Source organism: Lepidochelys olivacea, assembly GCF_965140295.1.
Source record: "Lepidochelys olivacea isolate rLepOli2 genome assembly, chromosome: 2".
NCBI lineage: Eukaryota > Metazoa > Chordata > Testudines > Cheloniidae > Lepidochelys > Lepidochelys olivacea.
This window is the reverse complement of record NC_140412.1, coordinates 203,401,484-203,428,637: the sequence shown is the minus strand read 5'-3', so window position 1 is coordinate 203,428,637 and position 27,154 is coordinate 203,401,484. Positions and strand designations below refer to the sequence as shown.

Sequence of the window (27,154 nt, the reverse complement as noted above, 5' to 3'; positions counted from 1 at the left end):
GGCCCCTTAACCTCACAGCCACATACAAGTTCAAATGGGGAAAACCCTAAACTGGGATGTGATACAGCTCTGTAGTCAAAGAGCAACTGCTGCAACACTAGGTCCCAATCATTGGAGTGCTCATTTACAAATTTACGTATCATCGCCCCCAAAGTTCCATTAAACTTCTCCACCATGCCATTTGTTTGATGGTGGTAAGGAGTGGCAACCAAGTGATTTACCCCATTAGCTTCCCAAAGGTTTTCCATAGTTCCTGCCAGGAAATTAGTCCCCGCATCTGTGAGGATGTCAGAGGGCCAACCTACCCTGGCAAAAATGTCGGCTAGTGCCTGGCACACACTTTTAGCCCTGGTGTTGCTTAGAGCTACTGCTTCCGGCCATCGGGTGGCAAAATCCATGAAAGTCAGTATGTACTGCTTTCCTCTGGCTGTCTTTTCCGGAAAAGGACCCAGAATATCCACAGCTACTCGCTGAAATGGAACTTCAATGATGGGGAGTGGCTGGAGAGGGTTTTCAATGATGGGGAGTGGCTGGTCTTGGGGTTTTCCCACTCTTTTTGGCATACCTCACAAGACCGGACATAAGTAGAAACATCCTTGCCCATTCCCTCCCAGTGGAATGACCCCTCCAAACGGTCTTTGGTCCTGTTCACCCCAGCATGGCCACTAGGATGATTGTGGGCTAAGCTCAAGAGCTTGGCCCGGTATTTAGTTGGAACTTCCAACTGTCTCTGAGGATGCCAGTCTTCCTGGTGTCCACCAGAAAGAGTTTACTTGTATAAAATTTCTCTTTCTACAACAAACCTGGATCGATTAGAAGAGCTGAGAGGCGGTGGGTTGCTCTGTGCCGCCGTCCAAGCTCTCTGGAGGCTTCCATCTACTTCCTGTTCGGTCTGGAACTGTTCCCTTGATGCTGGAGACATCAGTTCGTCATTGGATTGTGGACCTATGCTTGGTCCCTCTGGAAAGTGATGTAGGGGATGGGGCTGTTTCCGTTGACTGTGAACCACACTCCGCTGGGAGACACTGTTGGGGTTCAGGCTCAGGCTGAGCCTCTTGTGTAGGGTTATGGGCTGCTGCCGGTTCAGGTTCGGTGGGGCCCTCTGGTGTTGAGGTTGCAAGTACTGGATTCAGTGCTGGCAGTGGGTCTGGTGTTGGTTGTTCCGCTGGTTCCAGTTCTGGGACTGGATCCACTACTGCTGTTGCAGACATTGGCCTGGGGTCCAGGTCCATCACCTCTGACCGGGTCCTGATGGAAATTTCCGGAACAGAGCTAGGCCTCATGGCTTGTTTAGCCTGGCTGCGGGTGACCGTTCCCACCCTCTTGGCCTGCTTCACATGATTGGCCAAGTCTTTCCCCAACAGCATGGGGATGGGATAATCATCATAGACTGCAAAAGTCCACGTTCCTGACCAGCCCTGGTACTGGACAGGCAACTTGGCTGTAGGCAAATTGAAAGAGTTGGACTTGAAGGGTTGAATCGTCACTTGGATCTCTAGGTTGATTAAATTGGGGTCCACTAAGGAAGCATGGATAGCTGACACTTGTGCTCCGGTGTCCCTCCACGCGGTGACCTTCTTCCCGCCCACACTCAGTTTCCCTCCGCTCCAAGGGTATCTGGGAGTTATCTAGGCCTGCGGATCTTTGGTGTGATTCCGGTGCAACGAACTGTAATCTGTTGGGGTTCTTGGGGCAGTTGGCCTTTATATGCCCCAGCTTGTTACATTTAAAACATCGTCCAGCTGACGGGTCACTGGGGCGAGGCGGGTTGCTGGAGAACGGTGTAGTGGAACGATAAGGTGTCTGGAGGGTTCTTCGGGAGGTAGTTGGGGCCTTGGGTGGCCCCCGGTAATAGGGTGTGGTCTGGGGTTGTCCCTTCTGGTCTCCGCTCCAACTGCGACCAGTTTTCTTCTTCTCTGCCACCTCCAACCATCTGGCTCCAATCTCTCCTGCCTCGATTACAGTTTTGGGCTTCCCATCTAGGATGTATCTTTCTATTTCCTCAGGAACACCCTCTAAGAATTGTTCCATTTGCATTAGGAAGGGCAAATTTACTGGAGATTCAACATTTGCTCCTGATATCCAGGCATCCCAATGTTTTACAATGTGGTAGGCATGTCGGGTAAATGACACGTCTGGTTTCCAACTTAGGGCTCTGAACCTCCGACGAGACTGCTCGGGTGTTATCCCCATTCTGACTCTCGCCTTCAATTTAAACAGTTCATACTTGTTCATGTGTTCTTTAGGCATTTCAGCCGCCACCTCAGCTAAGGGTCCACTGAGCTGCGGCCTCAGCTCTACCATGTATTGGTCGGTAGAGATGCTGTACCCAAGGCAGGCCCTTTCGAAGTTTTCTAAGAAGGCCTCAGTATCATCACCTGCCTTGTAGGTGTGGAATTTTCTGGGATGGGAAGTGGTACCTGGAGAAGGATTGCTAGGGTTTCTTGGTATATTTTGCTGAGCCTTTATCTTCTCCATCTCCTCCACATACTTTCTCTCTTTTTCCTTTTCCTCCAGTTCTTTGTCCCTTGCTTCCATTTTTGTCCCTTGCTTCCATAGCTCTCCTGTAAGCAGCTGCTTGGTGGTGGTCTGCCTCTTTCGCTGCCTCCATCTCTTTGTCCTTTGCCTCCATCTCTTTGTCCTTTGCCTCTATTGCTCTCCTGTGAGCAGCTTGTAGAGCTTTTCTGGTTTCTTTCATTGTCTCCAGTTTGGCTAACTCCAATTTGTGTAGTGCCTTGGTGTCTGTCATCTTTACCTCTCTGTTTTTAACTAACTTTACACCCGAGGGTTAGAAATAAAACAAACAAAACTTGGCTTGTAAAATTTTGCTGTGCTGGAATAGGATACCTATTCTCTGATAGTGATTGTCAGCCTACAGAAAGAGACAATTCCCTTTGTCTCTGCTCTGGCCCCAAATCAAAGCAAAAAACCTCCAACTACTTGGAAACCTGCTTAACAGCAGCCCAAAGGAAAAAAAAATTCCTTTTCAAACCTGTGCTCCTTGTATAAAAAAAAATAAAATAAAAATCCTAAAAAAAAACAACCTACCACTTTTGTCTCCAGGGGAAAAAAAAACCTCTGGTTTGCAAAGATTGTGAATTTCCCTGCAGGAGGTTAAGTACCCTGCCTCCAGGCAAAGAAAACCTGCAGTTCACAAAGATAATCCCCTTTTGTCTCTGCTCTGGTCCTAAAGCAGAGAAAAAACTAGCTGCTTTCAGTTGGACCTCCTTTCCAGCAGCCCCAAAGGAAAAAAAAATCCTTTTTTAAATCTGTATTTCTGGTTCAAAAAATCTCAAATTGATCTCAGAATGATTTCAGGTTAATCCCACCACTCTGCCACCATGTCAAGGTTCCTCCCCCACTCTGAACTCTAGGGTACAGATGTGGGGACCTGCATGAAAACCTCCTAAGCTTACTTTTACCAGCTTAGGTTAAAACTTTCCCAAGGTACAAATTAATTTTACTCTTTGTCCTTGGAATTTCCACTGCCACCACCAATCTTTAACTGGGTGTACTGGAAAACATAGTTTGGACACTTCTTTCCCCCCAGAATCCTCCCAACCCTTGCACCCCACTTCCTGGGGAAGGTTTGGTAAAAATCCTCACCAATTTGCATAGGTGACCACAGACACAAACACTTGGATCTTAGAACAATGAAAAAGCATTCAGTTTTCTTACAAGAAGACTGTTAATAGAAGTAAAGGAATCACCTCTGTAAAATCAGGATGGTAGATACCTTATAGGATAATTAGATTCAAAACACAGAGAATCCCTCTAGGCAAAACCTTAAGTTACAAAAAAGACACACAGACAGGGATAGTCATTCTATTCAGCACAGTTCTTTTCTCAGCCATTTAAAGAAAGCATAATCTAACACATACCTCGCTAGATTACTTACTAAAAGTTCTAAGACTCCATTCCTGTTCTACCCCTGGCAACAGCAGCATACAGACAGACACAGACCCTTTGTTTTTCTCCCTCCTCCCAACTTTTGAAAGTATCTTGTCTCCTCATTGGTCATTTTGGTCAGGTGCCAGCGAGGTTACCTTTAGTTTCTTAACCCTTTACAGGTGAGAGGATTTTTCCTCTGGCCAGGAGGGATTTTAAAGGGGTTTACCCTTCCCTTTATATTTATGACACTAGGCTTTTCACTATTGGGTGTCCAAGTATATCATAAACCAAAATAGTCTCCTTCCCCTATAGCTTCTCTTCAGATGCCTCTTCCTTATGGAATGCTGGCCTCAGAATCACATTCCAGGGGCCTACCACAGGAGTTAATGCTAGTCTCCTTTACAGCTAGCTCCAAGCGAACAGTCTTCCTCCCTACATACACCACAGTTGTTGCAGGGTGGGGCTAATTAAACAGGGATGGTCAGCCCCAGACCCCCTGGCCTATAAAGGGGCTGGTGACCCTGTTTCACGGACACTTTAGAACTACTTGACTGGGTTGAGCAAAGGTATGTTTGTACCCTGCATTTGTAAATGTTGCCTAACTATGAACACATTTATGCAATGAACTAAATCAATGTCAGCCTTCACTTGGAGAGACTTGGCCAATTAATTCAATTGTAGAGTTTACAGTGATGGGTCCTGTATTCATGAGAAAGTACAGACTTGCATTTCGTTATGTAACATTTCTATCTTCTTCAGTGCCACTCGAAATGCATTTAAAGATATAATATTCCCATAACCCAGAATGGGGAGAGGTACTAGTTAACTATCTGCTTTATTGCAGTTCACTTAAGTGTAAGTAAATCCTTGTCTCCTTATTCAAATAAGTAGTCTGATAGCCTTCAATGGGCCATATTCATCCGAGGAAGAGTTGGCCCTCAGAGTGTTTGAGTTATAAAATGCTCCCATCCTCAAGTCCACTATGGAGACAATTTGTTTGTTGAAAATATGTCTGGGATTAAAGCATTTGTTGGGCTTAATATTTTCAGCTGCTATTTTAGTAATTCAATATACTCATATTTATTATTGTTAGGACCCATTCTTGCAGCCCTAACTTGGGCAAAACTGCCATTAACTGACTCCCATTGTGAGTTGCCTGAGCAGGAACTGCTGGATTAGGCCTAAATATCATAGCTCCTCTGATTTGGAAGGATTCTGAAGCACCCTCCAATCTATATATTCGCATTATGTAAATTATTTACTCAATTAATTTAGCCTCTTTGTCTTCTCTAGAGGTTTGAGCTATATATTGTTTTTTTCCACTCTGATCATGAACAGTTTGCTGAAAAGTATTTAATACTTAGTATGTGTGGTTAGATGGTGATAGATGTTTAGCTGCATGTGTGTGTTTAAACTTAACACTGTGATAGTCAATGGTGATTGGTCACGTAAGTAATAAGGTATAGTTTCTGTTCCCTGACTGGAAAAAGAGGACAACAGATTGCAGAAACCATTAGAGCTCTGACTCTAAGGGAGAGATACCAAGTTAGACAAAGATAGAAGCACAATTGTGGTATTTTTTTAAAATGGTAGATCATTTTCCTTCTGGGCTTTATCCAGATCCACTGCAGGATTGTTCCTAGAAAAAATTAGGCTACTGTAAGATTTATTGGCTGGGTGCCAAATTTGTTGTGTGTATTTTGTTTGGGTCTAGTTATGAAAGGTATAATTAGAATTATTCTTGTTCAACTTGTTCAATTGACTGAGTCTTTGCCAAGGATCTGGTGAGGGTTTTTGGAATTCCTGTTAGCTTTCTGTGCTTCATAATGCTTTCTGTAGGCATTCATGACAGTAAAACTGAATTAGTTGAAAGTTCACAGAAAAGGAATGCAAAGGAGCATAAACATAGCTGAAACAATTTTACTTTTAAATCTAGGTGAATACTTGTGTAATGTTTTTTATAACATGCACTCAATTCTGCTATATATCTACAGGAATTGCTTCATGAAAAATTTGTTTTTCTAAGTCCACTGCCTTTCCTTTGGCATACAAATTTCCAAAAATGTCCTTCAAACTTGGCCTGCAAATTTGCATTCACAACTAGTTTTTTTCATCCAAAGTTCACACTTGCATGCACTTGGAAATAAATTATGAAGTATCCAGCATGCCTGTTAAGTACCCATCATTTGAGTTGGGATGAATTGGGCTGTTCACACATTGCTCAGAAGTATTGCGGACACAAGGAAGCATCACTTACATGTGGCCCACATTCCAAGGGCTTACGTTCACCACCTTAAGCACTAGAGATTTAAACTTTTTAAAGGAAATCTGGAGCACAGTTGTGCAGCAGGTCCTACCTCTCCCCCCCCACCCCCGAAGCTGTATTTATGTGGCCATTAGCGGGGGCTCTCACGATTTCTAATCATTCAGTCTTTTAAAGCATTATCAGATTGCCATACTTGAGCACTGTACCCCTTCATCCTTTACTCATGAGCTGTTCAGCAAGTGACACTTGACTTGAGACGGCGCACTGAAGGATTTACATTGAGTGAAACAACTAAATGGGAATTAAGACCTGTGGCCTTTTACCAATTTTATTTTAAGAGAAATATGATCAGTGATTTCTACACCCATGCGGAAACAAATGCGCCAGTGAACTGTTTTGTATTGCCCACAGTAACCCTTCTACTGTAAATTACAATATAAACTAGTGGTACCAAAACTTTCCCTGTCATAGTCTTCCCCCCCAACCCCCAGTAATGGAATCTGTCCATAACCTCCCTACGTTACTGCACAGTTGGCACAGCAGAGGAGTTTGGGCCGAAGGTGTAGTTGTGGGCAGATCTGGAGCTAGTGATGAAGGTAGGCTGGGCTGGGCGCGGAGCACAGCTATGGCTGGAGGAAGAGCGGAGATTGGGATAGGGGTGTAGCTGTACTCCCTCCCTACCCCCTGGGGGGGCTGGCCCAGGCACCACCGCACACCATCCATCCATTCCTCTGCTCCCCCCCCAAGGGTGGTGCACCCCACAGTCTGGGGACCACTGACGTAACTCCTTCTTCCTCAGCTTCCAGCCTACAGATTTCTAATTTGTATACTAATTCATTCTTTCTACTTTTGTATTTTACGATATGACTGGTTTTCAGTAAAGCCCATTGAGTTTAATGCCAAAGCTTTTTTTGTGTCACCTTAAACCTGATGGATCTGTTGTTTCTATGGTTCATTTGTGGAATATTGCTGCAGAATGTATGCACAAAACAAGAGTGATTTTATTTCAAGTTTCAAAATTGTGGAAATAAACCACTATTAAATGACTTAGTTGCAAAGAAATGTTATGCCAGTATACATTTAAAATAGTATCTAACAGTATTTGTTTTTTGGAATCTTTTAAATTAATGAAAAGATCAATTTTTGTTTAGAATCCACTGGGCCTACATATAAACTATTTTTTGCACAAGTGTTGAAGCAACTCTTACAACTGTTAATTGCTGAGGCAGTGGAATGTTTATTCTCTCTTTTGGTCTTTGTTTATCTCATAGGTAACTATGATTTATACTTTAAGTAGAATTATAACTTCATAATTTGTAGTTAATTTAAGCAGAATTTGCAAATCAGGAAATAGAGACTATGGCCCTGATCCTGCACCATTAAAGTCAGTAGGAGTTTTGCCATTGACTTCAATGAGTGTATGATCGAGCCCTAGAAACCTGATCCAACATATTTTAAAGACAGTGGAAAGACTCTGTAGTGAAGCGAGACTCACTGGCACGGCGCCTCCTGCTGGTAGTCTCAGGAATTAGCCCTTTTCCAGCTTTGGAGTGCCCTCTGCTGGCTGATATCCTGTGTCCCTTCCAGACCCCGGTGCCTCTTTACCTTGGGGTGTTGCCCCATGGCAATGCCCCCACACTCTGGGTCTCCCCTCCCAGGGGAACCCCCAACCTTCTAAACCCACCTTGCCTCAGTGGCTACTGCCAGTCCTCATCCAGCCCCTGCCCACTGGGGCAGACTGCAGTCTGTAAACCCCTCCTCATTGGCAAGTGGGGGGTTGGACCTGCTGCCTCTGCCTACCCCGGGGCTGCACCTTTGCAACCCCAATACCTGTTTTGGCCTTTGACCAGGCCTGCAGCCTGGGGATTTGCCAGGCTGGAGCTACCCAACACCTGCTCCTCCTCCTCCTCCTCCCTTTCCCCAGCACTGCTCTGTCTCAAGTACTCTTCTCTCCCAGGTAGCCAGGTCCTACTCTCTCAAGACCTAGAGAGAGACTGACCCAACTTCTCCCTGAGCCCAGGTGTGGCCTGATTGGGGCATGGCCCCAGCTGTGACTGCTTTCCCAATCAGCCTGGTCTTTTCTCTAGGAGCGAAGTAACTGCCCCGCTACAGACTCCAATTGAGTTCAGTGGGCTTTGGATCATGCTCTTTGAGCATTTTTTTTTCTCTGATTTATGCAGCAGCACTGATGTCAATGGACCAACCCCAATGTACTTACTTCATTGTAACTGCTGGTAGAATTTGCCCCTATTCCATGATTTACAAGTTCTTGGTATATTTATTATTTTCTAATTTATTCCTGTATCTAAAAACACATTCAAGCTCTCCTACAATTAGGTAGCATTCTCTAGAACCCTTTTTGTCCATTCAGTGTTCCAGTCAGCTTCCTGCATCTGATATTGAATTAGATAGAAAGAGATACATGACTTTGCAGTGGATAATTGTAATTTAAACAATAAGAAACCCAGAAATAAATTAAGTTTATAACTATAGTTGCTTTTGGGATGTGAGATCCATTACTTTTATATTGTTGCACTGCAACTTAATGATGGTGCTAGCATATGATTTTAATTCTTTTGGCAGTATGGGGATTTGATTTTGTGTTGACAGCAGGAGCAGTATGCCAATGTAGAATTGGTAATATTTATTCCCTAGTTAGGCAAATAAAAATGACAGGCTGAGGAGTTAAACAATACATTGAAATGATGTAGATTTTTAAAAAAAAATAGATATGTGGCGGACAAATAGTATCTATTTGAATTTCATAAACAATTTTGGAAAGATCTTTAATTAGATAGGAGCAAAGAGTGAGTAATTTAACCCAGACATGTGAAGTGTAAACCCCGAAGGCAAACCTATCCTAAGAAAACTCTGCATTGTCCTAAAAATACTGGAGTCCCAGCAAATATCAGCCAACATTTCTCACTATGGTGTAAATAAGGAGTAACTCAGTTGAAGTCAGTGGGGGGAGGGATAGCTCAGTGGTTTGAGCATTGGCCTGGGATCGGGGGCAAAAATTGGGGATTGGTCCTGCTTTGAGCAGGGTGTTGGACTAGATGACCTCTTGAGGTCCCTTCCAACCCTGATACTCTATGATTTCACTGATCTAAAACCTACTTATGAGGAGAATCAAGCCAACTGTTTCTTCCTGTAGGTTTATAAACTGTCTCCCACAACAAACAGCTATGAATACTTTATTGTTTACATATTTAGATTTATACATTGTGCAGACTGACCCAAGCCATTATTGGCTTATGAATATTTATCAAGGGATGCATTTTATTCAGCATCTTCCCCCTCACCACACAAACAGTTCTAAACAATGAAAGATGTCTGCTTTGGGAGAAAGCTGCACCTGAGTCCCCATTAGGATGCTGTAGGGTAAACACACATTAATGAGCAGAGTACAAGAAAAATACTGGCTTTTGGCATTCAGGATGAAGTTTGGACAGATGACGAAAGGCCCCCTACAACACTGAAGCCCTGCATTTTACCTTGATGGTAGGAGAAGCACAGGCAAAAAGGCTGTGTAACTGACCTATACACCATATGGAGGGGGTGCCATACTAGTCCAAAAGAGACCAGAACAGAGGGGGCTGCTGAGTTAGGGTGATTGTGTGGTCCTAGTGAGCCAAAAACCCCAAAAGGAGTTTCAGTTGCTTTCAGATTTGTCCACCGGGGACTGAAGTGAACTGTTGCCTGCAATTTGAAAGGTTTAAACTGGATTCATTTGAACCTCCAATCAAAAACTCCAATAGCCAGCCCCTCTTTATTTCCATGCCACATCAGCAGCTCGCAGGACCACCACCCGCTTCTTCAGTGTCTCTAATGTGATTCCTTTTGCCTATTAAAATGTTTGGAGAGGAGCAGAATTTGCCAGCTTTTCAGATGGACAAACAATTTCAGGCCATGATTCTGAAATTTCACATGAATAGTAGAAGTTTGCAAACACATTGAACTTTGAAACCAAGACTGAGTTTGATTGGGCTTGTGATTTAATATCACTGTTGAGATTAAACAACAGCTTCAGTCTCTAGATAAGTCATGATTCAGATGTGGTACATAACTAAATGATTGGAAATTTACCTCTATTTCATGTGATTTTTGTCTTTGTTGTAAACTACCATTATATTCTGAACCGTGGTTCACTGTGACATTATACCAAAGATCACTAAACATTAGGAATTATCAAATAAAATTTGATTGTAAGTATCCCCTAACCAGTATCACTGTTATTCTTCAAGTAATGTTATATGGAGCCTACTATGAGTTCTAGGCCCAGCCGCTGCAACAAGAGAACTAAGATACAGATGAATGTATGCAGTGGTTGCAATTCACCTTCCTGTGAGTTCTATAGTATTCCTGTCTCTGCTGATATGGGGCCAAAGCTAAAATCATTAGAACATTAGCTCATTAGCATGCACTTTTAAGAAATGTGTTTAGAAAAATGCACTGCTCGTTTCTTACACACGTTCCAAATTAACTTCTTTGTAATGTATATTAAATGCTTCATCAGCTTGGCTGGAGACAAGGCACAAAGTTGCTGTTTTTTAATTAGGTGAGCAGCAGCTTAGACTTCTGGAAACAAGTTTGAAATATTTGAGAAGCAACAATGAGGGATTGAGAAAGATTCAGGAGGAAGGTGATTGAAATTAGGCTCTCTCTCTGATGGTGTGGTCTCAAGAATGAAGAAGTTGAAGCACTAATATAGGGCCTGATTTTCAAAGGTATTGGGTTCATGAAGATACAGATGGTCACCAAATGAGATTTTCAAAGGCACCTGCACAGATTAGATATGTTAGGAAACTAGGGTTTCATCATTGGCTAATTTTTCCTTAAAGATTTTTAGACGCTCTTCTGAGCTACTCCGCTATTAATTTTTAAGTTACCATTGCCTTAGTAACATAAAGGTTAGTCCTTTTGTTTTCCTTCTTAAAATCAATTTGCATGAAATGACTGTTGCTCACATTTTAAAAACACATCGCAAATAAAACTATGCGGTTTAATAAGAATGCTAATATTAAAGGGGGCAAATTCTGTGGTTCTTAATTGAGCAAAACTCTCATTCACTTCAATGGGAGGCTTGCTCGATTAAGAGTTTTGTCCCAGAAGTGTTTTTTTTTTAAATCATCATATAATATATGTGTTAGACCTTTTTAAATAATTCTGTTTTTTAAGTGAATTTAGTGCTTGTGAAAAGCATTTGTATGACAGCTTTTTAGACTGAAATCTTCTGCATCCCCAAAGAGGAGATACATCCTGAGAAGTAAGAGGGCAGCGTTCTCCAAAATGCTTCACCAGCATGCCTCAATCCCACCTTCAGGCATGCCTCAAGAGATATTGTTAAGGGGTATTTAAGTTCTTCTCATTCAGGCTTCTCTGCTAAGGTGCTCAGTTGTGGTTGTTTTGATATATTGACAGCAGTCCACTAAAAAGTGCTCTGAGATCATTAACTTATTTTAAAAATACCACACTGATCATGAAGAGCCATTTGAATGGTAATGTCTTTTGGCCACTGGACTTAATCTAAATTCAGTCTAGTGAGTGAGAAATGGAAGTTTGTCTGATACCTCTCTCCCACAACCCCTGAGTCATGGGATAGGTAAAGTTGGGAGCATTGGTTTCTTACTATTCTCCTTATTTCAACCCAATAACATACTTCTGTTGTACACAGGCTGGCTTTATGTATTAATGCACAGTTGTGGCTTCCATCATAGCTATACAAAGGACTATGATAGACGTGCTGTAATTCCGTCTGTAATTAATGTTTTACTTCTGTGTTCCTCTACAGATAGTAACTTCATCCTTGCAAATGCTCAGGTGGCTAAGGGATTCCCTATAGTTTACTGTTCAGATGGCTTCTGTGAGCTTGCTGGATTTGCGCGAACTGAAGTCATGCAGAAGAGCTGCAGCTGTAAATTTTTACTTGGTGCTGAAACAAATGAGCAGATGATTCTTCAAATTGAAAAGTCACTGGAAGATAAGGTGGAATTCAAAGGAGAAGTCATGTTTTATAAGAAGAACGGTGAGTTTTATTGCTTTCATCAGTGTTCTATTAGTTCCAGACAAGCTGAAATTTACCATTATTTAGCATAGTAGTTATATGTCCACTGTATTTAACCACACTGCATGTGAATGTTCAGAAGGCTACAGAAATTGATTTGAAAGAAGGCAGGGCTGTTATGGTGGTAGAAGTGCAAATATATAGGTAGAAGTGGTAATATCTATGTGATAAGTTGCAGGGTATTGTAAAAAGCTGAAGAAACATTGTGGAGCACTGACTTATTCAGTGTAGAAGGTGCACCATATAAAGTTGTCTACTCATCTTGTAATCAAACATTGACCTGGTCTCGTTGAAACTTTAAAACAAAAATTAAATTAAAACTCACCTATAGACAGAGACTAAACATGGAAAATTTCAGCCTGATAGAGATGGTTGGAAAATTTACAGTGAAACTCTTTTTCCTTGAGGAAATTCCATTTTGACCAAAAAAAAAAAAACAAACCCCATGTTTTTTTCACAAAATAGCTTAATTTTGAGAAAATTTCCCACAAAATTTGTTCAGAATTGGAACGAACGAGTTGGAACATCAAAATATTTTGCCAAATGGAAATTCCAAGTTTCAACCAGCTCTACTGATGCTGAAATTTTCAGAAAGTTTTGAATGTCTTATAGAAGCTAGAGAAAGAGAGCACTCTAATACATGTAATAACCAAGGTTTAAAAAAAAAAAAAAAAACAAAACAGGTGCCTAGAATTAGTTCAGTGGGTATTTGATTGGGACCCAAAAGCACAAGCCCCTACTTACTTACAGCTAAAGGAGTTCATATTTGCATGAAGAGGTAGAGGCTTGTGTGTTTTGTGCTGAAGGCCCCAAGTTTGATCCCCATTTATGACTGTGATATCTGTATGTGTTTGCACAGAAGATATATCAGCAATGATACCACAAAGGGGAAAAAAGAGACTTGGGTTTGCAGCAGCATGCCTGTAGCCGAGTGATATAGACCATTCTTCCACCCATTCTATTGATGGCAGGCTCCTTTACTCCACCTCTTAGAACTCCTCTCTCACTCGTTGCTAAGTGTTTTGATTGTGTTGCCTTTGAAGTGAAGTACTGGACATATGTGATGCTCAAGCACAAGGAACCAATGGGAGAGCAAACCTGACATAATGCCGTGCAAATGGTCTGAAACAATTAAAAAATATTTACGGCTTGAGGCTGTATTTCACTGTGTATCAACTTTTGTTTTTATTTTTTAAGCTTAGAATTTGTGAACAAATGTTCTGGCTAGGTGTCGTCTTCACAATTCTTGCTTAATATTTATGTGCTGTTGAAATGTTTTTCTGTAGAATTATATTACTTTGGTATTCTACATTTTTACAGATAAGCATTTTAAAATAATGGATATACTCTGAGGAAAGGAAAGACAATGTATTGAAAATACTAGGAGAAAAATTGTCCCCTTTTCTGACTGCAATATGAGAGGGAAAAGGGTCGTTTAGTCTATAGGTTCACAAACCTCAGGCTAATACACACTCCATGTTTAAAGTGTCATATTATGTAAAAACATTTTGAAGATGCAATAAAATGCTTCCCTCTCCTACTTCGAGCATTTAAAAGAAAACATTGCAGTGTGTCTGGAGCACATGTTCTATGAATCAGCTTCATAGAAGTTAATTACTGATTTACTAATCTTTCTTGGATATGAAAAATGTTCCAGAAATTTCAAGGGCCACTTTTTTTCCCCGTTGTTGGATGGTGGTGACTAAACAACGTCATAAGAGAGAAGATTTAAGATTAGGTGAATGGAAGAATTAGGGCCAGTTGTACGCACTGGCTTTTACTTGGGATGTAAATTGAATTCTCACTGCACCATCAGGAATGAATATTGCCTGTAGCACTTACGGTGATAACAAAGGCAGAAAGAAATGATCATGGAATTGTAGGTAGAGTTCCTTAGCAATTAAGGAGTTGGATCACAGATTAGTTGGGATGGACAAACTGGTTTGGATAAAAAAATTTCCCACCTACTCTCACCTCTTAAACGTTTGTGTATAATTTGAATCAAACTCATCAAATCATTTTCAAAGTACAAACAAATTCCTCTTACTACCCATTATATTTTATTTTCAAGTTTTTATGCACCATCTGGAAGTGCTGAAATATCATGGGACCGTTTTTGCATTAAAAGCAAAAAAGGCAAGAAATCTCACAAGAAAGGTTATTCTTGTGATTTTTCAATTCAGTGTTGCAGACCCAGAAAATTTGGCAAAGCATCCATAATTTATGTATCTGAACAAAATGGAATTACTGAAACTCTGAGGTTTGCCCAGAAATTGCAGACATAAGACAGTATGTGGATTTTTTTATTTTATTTGAGCTCTTTAAAGGCGTCTACGGAATACAAAAAAAGTGTTCTGTTTTTTTTTTTAATTTAAAAAACAAAAGAAAAATTGAAACCCTTTCATTGAAAGCAGTCCTTTTATTAAGCCCTGTCCTGGCTGTCCCGACTTTTTTGGCAGAACTGTTGGCAAGAGCAAATGGGACAATTCCCCCCCCCCCTTTTTTTTTTTGACAAAAGAGGTGCGGAGGAACGTGCTGGGGGGGAAAGGGGGAGAGGGTGAGTGGCGATGCCAGCCCCGTGCAGTGTCCTGTTTTTCCCTTTGGGAAATATGGTCACCCTAATCATCAGTCGTATGAATATTCACATGACTGTCTGGGTTTAGGACACTGTTCACAGGTGCAGACTCACCGTGGGTGCTAGACCAATTGGGATTCATTGCACATAGTAGTATACATGACTAAGAGTCTGCTTAATTAAGAAAGTGATAGAAAAAGGGAGAGTAATAAGGTTCTGTTGGGAGAAACCCTAAAACAGTCTGCACAGGCTAAACCTCTGCTGGGTAAGATTTATGTTGTAAGAATAGTCAGGCCTCAGGCTTCAGATGCATGACCTAAAAATAAAAATCTAACCCAGGAAGGAGGTGAGTTTAGATCATAAACCCTTGTACGTGTTCCTCGTGGGAAGCAGTGCTTTCTCCCATTTGCAACATGTTTAAGCACAGAAGTTATTAAAAATCATTATAACTTTTCTTTTAAAAGTGATCTTCATGCTGAGAACTTACCAAATTTCTTATTAGATTTGTACAGCTTCAAAAACCACTCTGTTAAAAATCCAGTAGATTTGTCCAGCTCTTCTCAGTGTGACGCTTCACTTTCTTCAGTATGTCCTTTTAGCATGGTTATTTGCTTATTTTTTGGCTCTCCATCTGATACTAGGCATGCATCGCTCCATGTATTGTGGTTCAGCTTTTAGCTTCTACTTCATATTTCTGACAAATATCGTTATTAAGTTATAACTCATAGGGACACAGCATCAGTGTACCCCCTGAACTTAGTTGCTTTATACAGCAATATGATTGGGCTGGAAGTCTGAGAGTTTTGCTCTGGGAATGGGTTGGCTATCGGATAGCTGTATCCCTGATCCAGCTAGTGAGGAACGTACCTCCCTGCAACCTATGTTGCCCAGATGGTTCTTTTGCCTATCCTGCATGAGGAGTCATGTAACATAGAATAAATTCTCAAAGTTCTGACCTGTCATGCAATGGTCTCACTTTAAAACGTGAGATAGAACTGTCCCAGATAATCTAAAGTCCTGGTCAGTAATGTGAAGAGATGTCCTCAATCAGGACAGCACAGTAGGAAAAGCTGTTACTGTAATATATTACAGTTGTTTAATTTGCTTGTGTTTTAGAATTGCAGAGAATTGCAATTTTACACATAAGCATAGGCAGAGAATATGGAGTAACTTTGGGACTGAGGTAGCTATCCTGCAAAAACCAACATGGAAAGTCACGGGGACATACTTTGAAATGTGGGCACCTGCAGTAATTTCAATCTGCAAAAACAGGAATGTACCCATTTGAACCTGCTAACCTAGTGTTTGAATATGTAATATGTAATATGTCGGCATTTCCGACTCATTAAAAGGATATAGAACATCCTAATTGCTGTAGTTAGGTGAACAACAACATTATATCAGTGCTTCAGCTGCAAAGCTCAGTACATCAAATATGGACTTAACTGCTGAGCCACTAACATACTTAAATGCATGCACTAGATCTGGCTTCAATGAAATTGTTGTAGTATGGGGGCTTGTTTATTTTAATAAGCCCTTTATATAAAATACACTATCTAGATAAGACACATTAACCAGATAGGAGTGCTGAATTAATGAAGATGTCCACAAAAATTTGTCTGAGCCATGTATTTATTGCACTCAGCGTCAGGTTTTGCATTGTCCTGTGTTCATAAAGTCCTGGGAAACAAACCAGTGGTCAAATTCTTAGGCCTAAATTCTGCACTCAGACACCTAAGTATGGCTCCTGATTTAGTTAACAGAAGTGTTATGTGCGCACTCAATAGACTTATCAGACAAACGGCCAAATTTAAGCCTGGTGTGAGCAGGGGAACCCCACTGACTTCACCTACTTGACTTATGGCAACTGCTCACACCAGATCTAAATTTGGCCCATAGCAAGTGTGCAAAGTTATAGAAAGTTGTCTGACTTATAAATGTGAGAACAGGCTTGTTCCCTCTGAGTAGTTATTTTTTGTTTTGGAAGGTACAGAAAGCCTTGATACATACCAGCAAAAAAAAAAAAGGTTGGATTATTCTGTAAGTGGCAGGTCTGACATACCCACTAGGCCGGCTTGTCTTGCTACCTCAAGAGCTGCCCCAGGCACCGTTCTGAGTTCAGAGTACAGACTGGAATGTCCTCTCAGCACTTATTTAAAAGCTTCATAATGAGCCCTGAGCTATGATGATCAGAGGACACCGTGTCTGTGAAAACGCGATATCGGGTATTTTTTGGTTTACTTTCTCTCTGTATTTGATATAAAATGTAGGGCTAGTATTTTGTAACCATTTAGTAGTAATTTATTTTATGCCTTATCATGTTGGCAAGACACAGGCCCAAGCTGTAAAATCTGAATACAAGTTCAGTGTGGGAGTTTTTGAATGTGCACAAACTTGTTCAGTGTTTTTATCTGAGGTTCCAGTTTGGCATATTATGGAGAGAAACTATTATGAAATTTGAAATCAAGATTAGGTTTGGATGTTGAATCCAAACACCCTAAACCGTGTAGTGACTCAAGTTTCTATTTCAATCCCATCTCTAATGCTAGCCTAAATTTAATGGGTTTGATTCTTGCCCCCAGCACCCTACCCGCTTCATAATTAATTTTTTTCCCCTATCACTTAAACGTTTCAGTGGTAGTTCAGCTCAGGAATATAATTGTCAGCAAAACAAATTACAGGAGCGGTCCTTCTAATTAAAACAACCCCACTAACTCTCAGAACAAGTTCAATGGAAGTTTCAGCGAAAGTCCTGCTTTAAACTGACCTCAGCAGAAAGTAAACCTAGCTCATAGGCATTGAACTGAGAGCTGCATGAAGTGTATGAGCTGTATGTGGAAAGATGTGGCATACCAGAGTTGCACTGTACATCTTTGTCTTTGAAATTATTTTATTCTGGTCCATGATTAGAGTTAGCAAAAAATTTTTGCCCAAAACTTTATTCTTGCCAAAAGATGCAGTTTGGGTTCACTTACCAAATATATATTGATGTCAGCAAATTGATTTTTTTTCTTTTTTACCAAAATAGTTTCAATATTTCCAACAATGAAAGTTAAATTCACCAGGGATTCACAAAATGGAGGAGGACAAGGTGGTGATGCCCCCTGTCCTTACACTCAATAGCTCAGTGGACAGGGCACTCAGCTCGATGGGGGAGACCCCGGTTTGAATACCCACTCTGGAGGAGGGATTTAAGTGCAGGTCTCACTCCTCCCGGATAAGCGCCCTAGCCATCAGGTTATATGTTCTCTCTCTCTCTCTTTCTCCTGTTGAAGCTGTTCCACTTTGTATACATATTTCTATATTCTTTGGGCTAGGGAGAGTGAATGAGAATGACTCCATAGCCCAGTGGTTAAAGCATTAATTTGGGAGGGCGGCCCCCGTCCCTACATGAGCACCTAAGTGCTTGGGTGCTTTTAAAAATCCCACCCTATATTGAATTTTATCATATATCTCAGTGTTTATGTGGCTCCTGTCAGCTTCTAGCCTCTTATTTCACAACATCTTGAGTAGAAGTATGGTGACACAGAAATAAACAAAGCAATTTATCATGGTGTTTTCTACTTCAGAGGGCTTTACAGAAAGCAGTACTTCGGCAGGATATTTTCATAAATCTTTTCCAAGTAGACCTTTGCTTTACCACAGATGCTGGGCCAAATTCTGATCTCCGTTACAGAAATGTTAATTCAGAGTAACTCCACTGAAGTAAAGGGACTTACTGTGGATTTATACCAGTGCAACTGAGAACAGAACCTCACTGGATCCCCATTGCTCGAATATTCTGCAACCAGAAAAATACAGCATTGATGAACTATATTTAGATAATTCTCATAAAGTTAAAGCAGGTCTTCGGGAGCCCCAGAAGTAGACCAGTAACCAGTAGTAGATTGGACTTTTTCCTACATTTGTGTCTGTCTAAGAAGATGCTACAATGAGCCGTGTAACTTTTGAGGTAGTCAAATGTAACATCTCTACACTGAACTTGAATTGCTAGTGAGGTCACAGACTAATTCCCTAAATCTATCTCAGAACTTGAACAGACTAATCACTTTCTTTCTTACTGAAGAAAATTTTCCCGTTTTTGGCCAGCTACTTTACTTTTCTCGCTAAAATGATGACTACTTAAAACTTTTTGTTTTATTGTGATATTTCTCCATTCAAGACTCAATGAAATAGAACACAGCTGTTCTGAAGAGCTCTTTCCTTCCTCTGTCAGTGTAGGTGAATACACTTTAGCAGTTGTATGATACTGAAGGAGTAAGATATTGCTCAGTGGGAGTAAGGATGCTGGGAGCATTAGCCCTGATAACAAATGAAAACCAAACAAAAAAGAAAGCTAGCAAAACTAAACAGCTTTATTATACGATTACTGAATACCATTTAAGAACTGGCCAAAGTGGGCAGCTGATTAGGAAGTTTAGGGCAGATCCATCTTCTGTGATGATGACCAGACCTGGCAGCACATTTCTGGCTCACTCAGCCCTTGACCCTGGCAGCCAGGCCTAGGCAGGGAGTGAAAGGGGCAGGACCACCCACTTCTCACGCTGGCCACTCCGCTCTGGATCAGCGTGAGAGCCTACCAGTCGGCTGCCTGGGAGAGAGAGAGAGCCTGGTTGCAGGAGGCAGCAGGCAGCAGTGGGTGAAGGACAGAGTCCCACCCACCCCCAGCAGACCACTCTGGGGAGCATTTGCACCTGTATGTCCCTCCTACACATTGCTCCTGCAGGTGACAACCAGACTTTTGATGTCCAATCAGTGTTTCTGACCGGACACCGTCAGGTGTCCTTTTTCAGCGAGACTTTCCAGTCAAAAACCGGACACTTGGCAGCCCTAGCCTCCGTAACAGAAGGAGAAATCTCTTGTTAGCAAATTAACAGTAGAAGCTATCAGCATTTTTTAAACATAGAGTGCAATATCTAAACACAGTAACATGAAAAGGGGGTTGAGGGGAAGTAAAAAAGAACAACCAAGTACTAGCAATGAAAGACTGATAATATTGTCCAACTGAAATTACATATCCCATTGACCACAGAGTCCATCTTTTTAATTTATAAAGCTAGCTTTACCATTATTCCCACTGGCCTGTTTTACTTATAGCTCAATAGTTCCAGCTCCCTGGTGCTCTACAAATTACATTTAGCTGTCATTTTAAAAACCTTGTATATTAATGTAAGTAGATAGGGAGGAATGCTTTGAGAGAGGAGTTATATCCTATTAACAGTTACTGATAAGAAACACTTTCATACCTTCAGCGCCTTTTTTCTCTCTTTCCTCCAAATAGTTGACCTTATCAACTTGTGGCCACTGATTATCGTTTGTATTACTGTGGTGCCTGAAGGCCCTATTGAAGGCCTTATTGTGCCAGGTATCACACAAATACATAGTAAGAGAGAACCCCCTCTGCCCTGAAAAGTTTACAGTTTAAAGAGTTTAAAGAGACAAGACACACAAAGGATGGGAAATAGGAAGTAGTGTTGTTCCAGCTTTTATGGTGGGGAACCGAGGCACAGAGACATTAAGGGCCAGATATTCAAAAGAGCTCCACACCCATTTGGCACCTCCATGAAGTGGCCAGGCTGAGCTTAATGAAAGAGATTAAAAAAAAGGGGACAAAGCTAATATTTAAAAATAGAAATGGCAGTAAAATAGCCTGTTAGTAATGTGATCTGAAACATTCATGATCTCTCACTGTAGCTTAATGATATTTAAACAGAAATATTGCTGACTGACTGGAGTTGATACTGTTCTTACATTGTTGGCATTGAAGTTGACACAACCTACTAACTCCTTTGAACAGCAACATGATTTAATTCTGCCATAATCCAGTGAAAATGGATTTGTTCCAATAATTTCAAACTGTGATAGTACTTAACCTAATCCATACATGAGTTTTACTACTGATGGCACTGTTAGAGAGAGAAACAGACTTTTTTCTTATTTATAGCAGTGTTTGCAAGTGACTGATGTTCACACATATATGTTTATAGTTTATAGTTTGCAAGTGACTGTTCACACATATGTGTTTATAGTTTATAGTTTGCAAGTGACGTTCACACATATAAGTTTATAGATGCATTTGGGACAATCAGATGTAAGATGTTTCATGCATTTTCTTATTTTTGATCAGGTTTTTTTACTGCTTTTTTTAAGTACATTGAGATAAGAGTGATGCTCCAGGTCTTTTTCCCCAAGTGGTTACAGTTAAATTCACACTCAGCAGTGTGTATGAGTAGTTCATATAATTAAGTTCCAGTATGCATGACCAGGCATTTTTGAACAATGATTTTCACATTTCACAGGTTGCCCATTGACTTAGCATAGTTAGGTTAGCGTTCCTCATGCTCTTCCCCAGTCCCTATCCTAATGTTATGCCTTCTGTAACTTTTGTCACCTTTCTAATCACCCCTCATTTGGAGTTCATTAATAAATCTATGAAACAACACTGGTCCTTGCACTGATCCTTGGAGCACCCCAGTGTTAAACTGAATGCTGAAAATAGTGACTGAATTTCTGCTCACTGTCTTCCATTTCTTAGCCATTTTCTATTCCATGACAGCACTTTGTCGAGTTCAGACACTTTTCAATATCCTCTGAGTAAGTGGGAGCCTCAGGGAGTCACATTTCAGCCCCTGGTTCCCCTCTTGTCTGTAATCTGCTCCAGCCTTGTACCACTAGGAAATCACTTCTCCCTCCATAGTGGCTTAGCTGTGCTGGCCAGTATGTTGGAGTGTAGTCCAGTCTCCACCTGTTCCCACCCATACCCTACTCTCTCTTCACTGACCTGCACAAGAGGGTGAGTCATGGCCTCCACACTGCTGCTGCCCTTCCCCTCACAGTATGACCTACAATGTGGGTAGCCCACACAAGCAAATAAGGGGGATACCTTCTTGCCCTTTGTGATGACTTAGTTTCTTTACTACCATCTGTAAAGTGTTTTGTTTAAGACTTTTTGAATATCCAAATGAATTATATGAACTGATTATCCACATATTTTTATAGACAGACTTTCGAAGAAGATTAGTTGATTATCGGAGAACAATCTTCCTTAATTAACTTAATAGAAGTGATGCTGTTTTGTCTCTATCCTGTCAAGTTCATCGAGGTGCTTTGTATTTCTATATTTAATCTTCGACTATTGGCTCTTCTCATAATGTATTCATTCTGGTTCCTCCTAATTCCCATTTTATGCTATTACCTGCCTTAGTCTGTGTTCCTTGGTATTGGCTTCATGTAGGCTGGATTTCCATATTATGAAGGATTCCTATGTTGGAATAACTTCTTGAACTTTGTCTTCCAATTCCTCTCTTCTAAAGGGTAATGAATAACTGTCTCTCCTGCTTCAGTAGCCTCTATGCTGAATGTAAGTATGCCAGTTTTTCTCATTGTTAACTTTAGAGTCGTCTTTACCAAGGCTTCGTCTTGTGCAGAATGGACCTACCCATCTTATCTATGGGTTAGGCTACCTTAAGCAAATCAGATCTGTGCTTTGGTCCCTCCTCTGGCTCTGTCTGTTTCCATGACCATTGACAGCCTTGGTCCTGACCTTCAAAACCATTAAGGAATCATGCCTCAGCTACATTAGATACTATATCTCTAGCTGTGAATCACCAAGACAGTTGCTCTTCTCTGGAACAATTCAATTCACAAAGCTTGTGGAAGAACATGTGAAAGACAGTGATGAGATGTTCTTAGACAAGGGGATCCTGCTGTTGAATGAACTTCCAGAATAGATTACACAAATCCAGAGTCTGACCACCATTAGCTCATGCTGCAAGACATTGTTCTTTTGATAAAGCTTCCTCCACCTGTCTAGAATGACATTTACAACAACCACTACCCCATTTAGAAAAACCATTCCCCAACATTATCTCAAGAAGCAGTATCTTGTACCTGAGAAGGAAAAAATTCAAAGGAATCTGTGAAGTACACTAGGGGTCTTGTTATACCAATTTAAGTAATGTGGGACATGCTTAGATCCCATGATTGTAGACTGTGGAAGGAAAGGGATGGGGATGAACCATTGCTTCCCTGATATGTAAAGCAGAATCACAGGAGGGACAGCAGTTACTGCAGGCTCTGGGCTGTTCTGGCAGCTGCGACAGCCCGACTGTGGAACTCAACTTTTCTTAGACCTACTTGGAAAATTTCCGACAAAAGTTTTTCATTAGAATTTGCTCATTTGTTCAAATCGAAACCTTCCGCAGAGACTGTTCGAATTTGACAAAGTTCCTCAGGAAACCAGGGCTGATAGTGCTCCATGAAAGAATGTTGAGGCCCTGTGCCCTAAGGCAGTTGGGAGACCCCCACCTTCCCTGTCCCTGGGAGAGAGAGGTCCCAGGGCTGTGTATCAGGTCCTGCCTCTGGGGGGCATCAGGGGGAGGCTCCAGGATGAAAGGGAGTTGTGGGGTGGGGGGGTGGGGATTTGTGAGAGGCCCTAGGCGTGGGTGTTCTAGACCAGTCCCAACCTGGACTTATCGTGCAGTGGTTCCTGTCCGGTGAGGCTGACCCAGCTTCCCACTCCAGCTCCCATTGGTTCTCATCACATTGTGCAGGCAGGGCCCTCCTGCTGCAATGCCCAGCCACCTTCCTGGCCTTCATGATTTTTGTTGGCGTGTGTGTGTGTGTGGGGGGGTAGTTCTGACCCCCTCAGCCAGTGATTCCCCCCTCCCCCAAGATGCACCAAGTCATCTTGGTTAAACTGAGCCTGCTGATGGAGCTTTCAAAATCACTTCCACAGTCTGTGGCTCTGAGGCAGCCACTGCCCTGGAGGCAGATACCCTGTTTACAGGATTCATGACTCAGGAGCAGCCAGCCAGGCAGACTGCCAATGATTCAGGCATCCCAGGGCTTACAAAGTCAATAGTTGGGGGACAGCTAGCCATGGAGACGCTCTCCTTTTTGCTGTGGATTTCAACGGTTTTGGTTTTCATTCTGAATAGTTCCCTATGGTTTTGTTCCTATCTTTCTCTGCACACCTCTAATTGTGCTAACCCCTGGACTTGGTGTAGGGAGTAGATCTGGCCCAAAACATTATACTACATTGTGTGCTTTTATATAAAATTTCAGCAGTGAAAAGGTTAAACGCTACAATTTTCCAACTCACAGGGTTACTATAATTCTCTTCCGTGAGCAAGCTCACTCTGTGTACAGCATGTGCTCATGCAGATTCAAATGATGAATTGGGAAGACTAATCCGCTGTACAGCCTTGTGTAATTCCACCACATGTGCAGTAAAATCCTATTATGCAACGAACGTAACCTGGCAGAAAGGGCAATGACATCAAGCCCAAATCGTGTCCTCTGTGACATGTGAACTCTGAGAACTCTTTCTCAGGATCCAGCTTTAGGAGCTTTTCCAAAAAAGTGTCAGGCAGCACAACTTCAAATGCAAGTGACAACTCTGTGAGAATGTATGTATATGCTGGACACCTCTTAACTTAGGTTGTAACTCTTGATAGATGTGAAGAGAATTTTTAAAAAATATTAATTAACATAAACTGATGATGATTTGTGGTCCCTCAATTTTGAACATGATCTCTACCACAGGTTTACATATAGGTCCTGAGATGACTCAGGAATCTGATCCTGGAACCACAAATCTGCCTGCAGTAGGTACAGGCATTTTTGTGGCAGGCCAGTGGCCTGCTGGGAGAAAGTTATTTCTTTTTTCTTCCTCCTCTCTGTTTTCATCTTTGAGGGCAAGGCGCTTCTCCTTCTCCTCCTGTCTGATGGAGGATATGGCACCTTTGGGGTAGGTTGGCGGCTTGCTGTTCCCAGCTTGTGATGTCCACATCCTTTTTTCTTAAGATATACTTTGAGTGCGTCTTTGTAGCATTTCCTCTGACCGCCACCGGATCTCTGACCATGGGTGAGCTGAGAGTAGAGGACTTGTTTTGGGAGATGAGTCTGGCATCCGCACACAATGTCCAGCCCAGCAAAGTTGGTGCAGGAGGATCATTGCTTCAATGCTGATGACATTGGCTTCAGCGAGGATGCTGACGTTAGTGCGGTGATTTTACCACTTGATGCGAAGGATCTTCCGGAGGCATCGTTGGTGATACCGCTCCAAACTTTTGAGTTGCTGTTGATAGGTCACCCAGGTTTCGCATCCACAGAGGAGCGTAGGAACAATTGTCTTACAGACCTGGATCTTGGTGTCCTGCTGTAGGTCACGGTCCATGAAAATGTGTCGGAGCAATTTCCCAAAGGAAGCACTTGCGCACTGAATCCTGTGCTGGATCTCACTATTGATTTTTGCATTTTGAGAAAGTTGGCTACCAAGGTAACACAAGTGCTCAACTGTCTCCAAAGTCTGACCCTCGGTGGTGATTTGTGATGGGACATGTGCAAGGCCTGACGCAGGTTGATAAAGCACTTTAGTCTTCTCAATATTGAGTGAGAGTCCTAGGCTTTGGTAAGCTTGTGCAAGACAATCCCGTATGGACTGAAGGTCATTCTCAGTGTGCCCAAGGATGACACAGTCATCAGCATACTGAAGATCAGTAATGGACGCTTTGAAGACTTCAGAGTTCGGGCAGAGATATTGAAGATTAAAGAGCTGCCCAGCCATTCTGTATTGAATGTCAACTCCATTGGAGAGGTGGTCTTTAACAAGGCCCAAAATGACTGCTAAATAAATGGAAAACAGGGTTGGGGCAATAATGCATCCTTGCTTAACCCCAGTTTTTATTATGAAAGGTTCTGTCTCAAGGCCATTACAGAGAACCATGGCAGTCATCTGATCACTGAGAAGCCTTAGGATCTTAATAAATTTTGGACGGCAGCCAAATCTAGCCAGCACCTTCCACGGGGCTTTGCGATTGACAGAGTCAAAGGCCTTTGTCAAATAGATGAAAGCCATGTAAAGGTACTGATTTTGCTCCTGAGACATTTCCTGGATTTGGCGGGCAATGAAGATCATGTCAGTTGTCTAGCAGGATGATCTAAAACCGTCAGTATTTCCTCAGAAAGGGGAACTAATCGGTTTAAGAGGACACAGGCATGAATTTTCCTTGCTGTAGATAGCGAGGCAATGTCTCAATAGTTTCCACACTCCGACTTACCTCCTTTCTTAAAGATTGTGGCGAGAGCAGTTCTTGCTGCCCGTACATTATCTCTGTTTTCTATCAGGGTGCGAACTTTCCATGTAGCAAAAGTCACTGTCTTTTTATAGGTTTAACCACAGGCAGAGTTATCCCACTGGATGCAGTAATCCAGCCAGGATCGTATGAGACAGCCTAGGTTTAGGGCACCTTTTCTATCCCTCTCCCCATGAAGAGTGAGCAGAGGGGATCCTAAAGAGGACTGCTGAGTCACGATAGTAGCTACCTGTCTCAGTCCAGGTGCCAGATGACCATCTAACTACCACTGCCTACATGCAGATTCATGGCTAGGGACTGCCAGGTTCACTAATCCTGTCCCTGTCACCACTAGTCTGTTGCTGCAGGGCTTGGAAGGATATAAAGATGTTATTTCCCGTGGTAGAATCCAACACATGATTTCTTTTAATATAGGGAAGCTGGTGCACCTACTGTGACCACACTATCATGACAAGCTGGAGGTCTGAGGCCCAATGGTAGGGAAAGTCCTAGATGACTGGAGATCTCCACTTGCTGCAGCCTTCATCCACTTTCACGGCCTTGAAATCTGAGGACCCTCTTCCACTGATCCACAACTGAGGACTCCGGGAATTGGACCGTGCTTTGTCTGGGACCTCCTCTGTATTCTGGTGATGAATACATTAGATAATGTTTTTGGATCAGACAGACAAGGCAACAAGGAACAAACAAAAGACTGAAATAAAACTCATTATATATACTGGATATTTCATTAACTTATAAAAATGAACTGTTTGGGGGGAGGGATAGCTCAGTGGTTTGAGCATTGGCCTTCTAAACCCAGGGTTGTGAGTTCAATCCTTGAGGGGGCCATTTTGGGATCTGGGGCAAAAATTGGGGATTGGCCCAGCTTTGAGCAGAGCGTTGGACTGATGACCTCCTGAGGTCCCTTCCAACCCTGATAGTCTATGATTCCATGATTTTTAAGAGTAAAAATTCCTTTTAGTCCAGTTTTCAGGGACGGCAGTACATTCTCAGTTACCTGAAAAAAGTACATTCACTAGTGTGATTACTTGCTTATTCTGAACTTGGAGCTATTAGCATCCAGCAGCATTAGGCACCAAGTATGTGACTATGGTCCTTAATGATAGGATACAGCAATGCTGGTGATCAAGGGGAAGTAAACATTGCCTGCTGGTTGATGACTGGCAAATAAAGGGAAATAACAGAGGTTGACAGAAGGAAATATGTTGAGAACAAAACAGTGGAGGGGTTGGAATGTTGAGAAGGGGAATGATCTG

General features: G+C 41.9%; 1 protein-coding gene across 1 annotated transcript in view; it reads left to right on the top strand.

The window, feature by feature from the left end:
- Positions 1–27,154, top strand: part of KCNH8 (potassium voltage-gated channel subfamily H member 8) — a gene marked incomplete at its 5' end in the record, with an annotated part of 388,500 nt that overhangs the window by 110,879 nt on the left and 250,467 nt on the right. Inside the window, one exon of the mRNA XM_084621376.1 lies at positions 11,949–12,182. Within this exon, the coding sequence (XP_084477502.1) occupies positions 11,949–12,182 (234 nt within the window). The remainder of the gene's footprint in view (positions 1–11,948; positions 12,183–27,154) is intronic.